Below are 6,932 nucleotides of genomic sequence, written 5' to 3' on the forward strand. Positions count from 1 at the left end.
AGATACTAAACAAAATGCAGATCTTCAGTTTGGGGAAAATTTGAGTTTTCGACATAAATATAAACATTATAAATATATTTCTAATAAAATTAAAATTGTTTTTGAAATTTCATATAGGGGTTTAATCAATCATTATGGGTTTACGTAGAGAGACCTTGAAGCTAATGAATAGTAACGTTAAGAAATTAACATGCATAAGATGGTCAAACAGTTTGCTCCTAACTTTAGTTAAAAGTGAATGTATTTGAGTTGATAGAAGGGAAGAAAATCAGGCTAGTGGAACAGAATTTTCCTCTTAGGCCATAGTCAGGACCAGAAAAGTCAGCTCAATCACTCTGTTTTTAAAGCAGTGAAATCTGTTTTGATTGTGCATTCTTCTGCACTTTGGTAAATCCCAATATTTCTAAAAGGATTACAGTGTAATTTATATTAAACCGTAAGCTTGTACATGAAATGATGATACCTTTTTCAGTCATTAAGTGGTAAAGCTGAAGAACAGTCATTACTTTTAAAGGGAAGAAAGAAATCTTCGGGGGAGGCAGCACTGCGTCAGAGCAGAGCTGCTTGTCGAGAGAGCTTGATTAGAGAAAATGTTATGAAGCAAGCCTTTTATTTCATTTCCCAGTTATGTAGAACTGACTTCGTTTTATAGTTAGTTGTCATAGGACAAGCGGCAAGATTTAGTCTGTTACGAAAATGGGGATGTTCTTACTCGTAACTGCTCTTCTGTCTTTTGGGTGTGCTGTTTTACCAGGCTCTTGACAATGCAGGTGTTCTGGTTACATGCTTAATTTGGTTGAATAGAGAAGAAAAAGAAAAAAAAAGTTTTGGCTAAGTGTAAAATCTGTTGCTTCAGTTTAGTCTTACAGTATATTTATATGAAATTTTTTAAGAACAAGCTAAAATGTTTGTTGCAGACTTATGATTGTTCAGACTCAGAGCAGATGGGCAGGGCAGAATTGTAACAATTTTTTTAATTAAATGGTAGGCTTAATTGCGGAGGTGGTGGTAGGTTGGTGCCTGTCTTTCTCTTCCCTTCCCCGCTCTCCCCCCAATCTCTACTACAGAACAGTAAGTCTAGTATTTTTGTCTGTGGTCTTCAACTGATTTGTCTTATTCCTTTTTCTATTTACCTTTTCCCAGGCCATGATACTTTTTTGTTTTAAGGCACAATTAATGTAATGATAAATAAGTTAAAAAAAAAAAAAAAAAAAGAAAAAAAAAAGGGTTGAAGCTGGTTAATGTATGGGTTGTAACTAAAATTCTGCTCTTAAAAAAACCATAGTCCTAGTATTTGTGAGGACTATTCCCCAAAGTAAACACTTCTTTAAGCCAGCAGCATGACTGTGTTTTATGGTGCCTTAAGTCCACATAAAGATTGTCAGGCTCTGCATAGCAATCCATGTATTAATAGTTTGGACTGAATGGAAAACTAGATACCAGAAAAGAGCAGAGAATAGCATTGAATAGATGAGCAGATTAAATGATTGTACTTCATTTTACAAGAGGTGTGGTGTCTTGCTGTGGGGTAGAAAGTGCTATTACTTTTTCAAAACAGTGACTTTAGCTACTGATAAAATAATTTGGAATTTCCTTTTATTAGGCTGAGTTTGAAATTAAAATACACTTTATATTACCTCTGTTTTCAAATGCAGGACCCAAAATACAGGATGTTTATTTTGCACCTGCATTTCCATTTTCTGTAATGCATCGGTCTTGCTGATTTGTTACCATGTGATTCACTGTTGCAGTGTGTATTTTTTTCTCAAATTCCATTTAGTATTCAACTCAACATATTTTTGAAATGTGGTGTTTTGGGCCTTTTATGGGAATTTAAGAATAAAATAAAGTAAAACTACATACCCCACAAAAAGGCCCTCATCTGTTAGGGACAGATGAGATGCAAAGAGGTGGTCTCATGAGGTTGGTGGGCTTCAGTTATGAGGATGCTAGTGTAGTCCCAAGCAGCTGGAAAAAGATAAAGGATTTGTAGCATTTTACTTAGCATTGATTTTATTGAAATCTAATATCTTAAAAATTACATTTACTTAAAACCAAACTGATTTTTTTTCTCCTGTAGATCTCTATAAAGTGAAGATCTCTTATAACTACTTTCAACATTTTGTGAATTAGTATTGATATTACAAACCTGTAAGAATGTTGATAGACCATGAATTAAGTTGGCTGCAATACTATTTGTGGTCTTTGGTAGTCTGTATTTGGAAAGGAAATGTTAAAACACGATTTTTGGATTCACGTTGGACTGAGTCAATTTATGTAAGAGAATATAATGATAGAGAAAGCTCATCACATTGCGATTTTTTTTCTTTTTTTTTTTTTATTTCAAGTAGTGCCAAAGGACGGTTTAACCTTCCACCACTACCGCTACCATCACAACCTTTAGACTTAATACCTTCATTCACATGTTTCTGTATACCAGTGCTGATAACAATACCATCTGGGGAAGAGGACTTGACTTTACTAGTGTGTTCTGTCTAGTAGCAGACTTGTGATAAAATTCATGTTTGTTTAGACTGTGCTAGTGCAGTACAGTTTCAGAACTACCTTCTTCACTCTGTCCATAGAGGCTTACTGAGAAAGCAAATTTGTAATTAAGTGTTTTGTTACATGGTGTACTAGCTCTTGGTAGAGCTATCAGCACTGGGTCTTGAACTAAGATCTGTTTAGCCTTCCAGTATACATAGGCAATCTTGATGGCCTTCAGACTAGAGATTTTGATGCCTACATATAGTTCTATTAAAATAATCAGGTACTCTGTAGCTTTGAAACCCTCTTGTCTTACAGATGTGGTTAGGTGTTGATGTACCAAATCAAGGTAGTAAACAGTCCAAGATGCAGTTGGAGGCCATCCTGCCCTGCCCTATGCTCTGTGAACTGACCTAGCTAGGCCTTGTTCCTCTATCTGTGAATGCGTGACTCATCGATATGGGCGTTTGTGTTGGGCCCATACCAACCTTGTTTAGTCCCACAGTGTTTTGTTCGCCCCACGGAAGCAAAGAAAGCAGCAGATGAAGCCAAGATGAGGTTTGCCCACATAGATGGAGATCATTTGACGTTGCTGAATGTCTACCATGCTTTCAAACAAAGTAAGTGTGCACCTGTTTTAGCAAAATTATTTTTAATGTGTTGTGCTGCCAGCTTTTGTTCCTGGGTTCCAAGGACGGTTGAAAGGCTTAGGCTTGTTTTTTGAGCCATTCAGTTGTAATCTTAAATTTTTTTTTTTTGAAGTATGTAGAAGAGCTATTTAAGTGCTACTTACATTTGGGGGGGAAACAAAACCAAAAAACTAGCCAAGAGATCATGTAATAAATTGATGAGTATGGAGACAAGCCAGGCTTTTAAATCAATGCTGGGTAACCTTGGACAGAAGGAAGTAAGCGTTCCTATAATTAAGAAATATTGGAAGTTTGTTATCTGACATTAATTATAGAAAAATCTGCATAACTGCTTAGTAATTTTTCAGGGAGAGCAGTGCAGAAAATACTCTGAATTTGGAGAAGGGTATGTTCCTAGAACCAAAACCTTTTTAATCCTAACTTTTTAATATAGTTAGGAATTCTCTAATAAGGCCTTGGGAGGCAAAGGGGTGATGCATCAACAAGAAGTAACTTAGAGCCATACGATAAATTTATTTCACTTACCTCATTTCTGTATATGGATTTTAGGGAAAATGTATGGTCCTCCTCAGCATAGCTGAAGTATCTTTTAGCAGCTTGAAAAAGATGGGAATGAACAGGTGAAGCTAGGAGTTCTCTTGAAAAATGACTACATAAATGGCACACTTTTTTAACAGTGACTTATCCTGGTGGTAAGTAAAAAGATTACTCTTAACTGCCGACCAGGTTAAATTAGATGCTCCAGTTGCATTTTCCTGTAAGCAAACAAAAAAGCAAGTCTCTTACCCTGAGTAAAAAAAAAAAACAAACCACAACTCAGTGCCCTTTCTGTTGCGCTTTTGACCTAGAAATTTTGCTTTGAAACATTCTAACACTGTATTGTTATGTGGCAATCCAAAATAAGGGTATCTTCAGAGTAAAAGTCCAAACAAAACTATTCAAAACTGTTTAAAACAATAGCTGAGAAACTTCTGCTATGTACTTGTGAGCTGGAGATGTCTGTTGCTGTTTTTTCTGATAGCTTTTTTAGTTAACAGGGTCCAGTATGTCTTGCAGACATTTTGTTTGTGCATGTTTGTAAAGCCACTGCTTTCATACTTGGGTTACTGAGGGATGGAATTATTTGGGGGATAATCTTTTGTTCAGTTTCACTGTGAAATTGAGTAGGATTTCTGGGATTCAGGATCAGAAGACAAAATGCTGCTACTGTTTGTATCTAGAACAATATAACAGTTGTGGGTCATCTAAAATGCACAAGTTTAAATGGCACAGAAAGTAACATGCTATGGTACTATAGTAATGATTCTACTGTATGGTGTACAAAAGTTTCATCATTCACACTTCATTTTAAATATATTCTGTAAGATAAAGCGCAGAAACAATTTAAACTTTCCTCAAATTATGTAACCTTCGTTCTTTCCAATGCAAATTAAGAATAGTCTCTCCCTGTACAAGAGATACTTTAAGTTTTAAATTTTGTTAAGGCTTGCTTTGTTGGATTATTAAACTGACAAAGATTAGAAGAGAATCACTTGAAAAGTAACAGAATTGGTAGGGAAAACTGGGTTTCTTGATGTTAAACATGCAGGTTTTTATCCTGACAGAATGGTGTAGGCTTGCTGTCTTAACAGATTTCTTACTAGAGGTATCAGCAGTAGAAACAGTAACTTAAGACTTCTGAGTTCTGTTACTGACCAGTCACCTTCTTTTACTTAAACTGCTGTGAGATGCATCACACTTAGTATTAGATTAGTCTGTTTGTATAGCTCTTAACTGTTACTTGAATGCTTAATTTAAGGAGGATTTGGCTTCTCAAATACAATATAATTATGTACAATCTTCCTGTGTGTTCATTGCACACTACAGTTAAAGATTGTGCAGTGTTCCTTTATGTTCAGTTACATTTTACACTTCAGGTTTGGAAGATGACTTTTCTAGTTGGCAGGGCATGATTTTTGAAATGTATGAAATTTATTGGTGTGGTATTTCAGCAATATATCAGTGATTGTGTGTATGTTATGTTGGTGAGGGGCAAAAAAGCTAATTTTCTTTTGTCCTGACCACGTGGTTCCTGAATAGAAAACAATTTGGACAAGTTATCTAATGCAGGAAATCAACTGAATAAACTAAGAGCTATTGTCATTTATAAACGTTTATGGATGTTTTTTCTGGTTCATCTGACTGATCAATCGGTTAGTTGCTGTTTTATTTACGTGTTCTAATTGGATGAAATACTCATTTTTGATTCATGTTTTTTAATGTTGCAGATCATGAGTCAGTTCAGTGGTGTTATGACAACTTCATTAACTACAGGTCCCTGATGTCTGCAGACAATGTACGCCAACAGCTGTCACGAATCATGGATAGATTTAATTTGCCTCGTAGAAGCACGGACTTTACCAGCCGTGACTATTACATCAACATAAGAAAGGCGTTAGTTACTGGGTATTTCATGCAGGTATGTGTGCATTCTTGAGGGAACATAGTTCAGTGTTTACGTGGCTTTTAATGTTAGTATGGTTATTATAATTTATCAAAACTTTATGAATGTTAATTAAATTATATATGGCTAACTATATTACCACTTAGTCTTTGTCAGGTTACTACTCAAGCTTTAGTCAAATCTTATTTAGAAGAGAAGTTGTAGGCAATATTACTAGTATCAAAATACTGTTTCTGGCATGACCAGTCAGGAATTGACCACTAACTTCTGAATAGCTGAGGAAGTAACTTCATAAAACATTTCAAAGTAACTGCAGATTATGTAGGTTTTAAATTATTTCCGTTCTGATACAAACAGGGGAAGTATAATTGTATATAAATATTAATTATATATAATCCTTACATAAGGAAATATTTTCTTTTGCATACTTTTCCATATTTATATTTCACTTTTAAATTACATGAGTCACAAGTATTGGAGTACTGGAGCACGTCTGTAATCTCAAGATGTATGCCATTTGTAACTCATTTGCCTCTTGAAACCAGGGTGTTACAGAAGCCAGTCTCCACTGCTACCTCTGGGATGCTTTGCATTTCATGTTAAGCATGCCTCCAAGCTAGAATGCAGGCTGCACTTTTTTCTTTTGGTGCTTGGTTTTTTGGGGTGGTTTTTGCGTAGTCCCTTTGTGCTGTGTTTTTTCTCTTCAGCATTCATCCCTGGGGCTAGAAGAGTCCCTTTGCTGGCTCTTGCAGACCCAGGGTATAGAACCTTTAATGGGAGTGAGTCTTCATCCTCATTGACTCTGGATTTTTGTGATAATGTTTTACCCAGCAAACTTGCATTCTGATGCATCTCAGCAATGTCTCTGCTAGAGCCTAATATCTCACTTCTGGAGAACACAACCTTGTTACCCTTAAGAGGCTGACCGGTGCCCATGGCATTTCCTGATTTTTCACTTGAGCTGTGCCCTAGTGGTGTTTGAGCACAAAAGCTTACCAGCTGAAAAGGGAACCATTAGTTAGCAGCTGTGCTGCTTAGAATGGCAAGCAGCCTGACAGGCATGCACTTACCACATCCTGACTGGGGCATAGACTTGGGTACCACCTATGTTTAACACCCCCTCCCTGCCCCTCCCCCCCTTCCCTGCACCCGAGGAAATGGTGCCTTCCCCAGGGCTAAGCCAGCCAGCCAGTCTGTAACAGAAACACGTTTCTGGGTTTTCTGAATACAGAAATATATCAATGTCAGCAGCTGCATTTCACTGTAATGCAAATGGGAGATTAAGGCTGCTGGCTGCTTTTAAATATTAAAACGGTTCTAAAGACTGACTTGCTGTGACTCTTCAGACAAGC

The 6,932-nt window shown here is 36.6% G+C and overlaps 1 protein-coding gene across 1 annotated transcript in view; it reads left to right on the plus strand.

Annotated features, from left to right (window-relative positions):
* Positions 1–5,613, plus strand: part of LOC104075487 (putative pre-mRNA-splicing factor ATP-dependent RNA helicase DHX15) — a 34,802-nt gene extending 29,189 nt beyond the window's left edge. The window contains 2 exon segments of the mRNA XM_009576017.1: positions 2,985–3,107; positions 5,405–5,613. Coding sequence (XP_009574312.1) covers positions 2,985–3,107; positions 5,405–5,613 — 332 coding nt within the window.
* The last annotated feature ends 1,319 nt before the right edge of the window (positions 5,614–6,932 follow it).

This window comes from Fulmarus glacialis, unplaced genomic scaffold, assembly GCF_000690835.1.
Source record: "Fulmarus glacialis isolate BGI_N327 unplaced genomic scaffold, ASM69083v1 scaffold4694, whole genome shotgun sequence".
Taxonomy (NCBI): Eukaryota; Metazoa; Chordata; class Aves; order Procellariiformes; family Procellariidae; genus Fulmarus; species Fulmarus glacialis.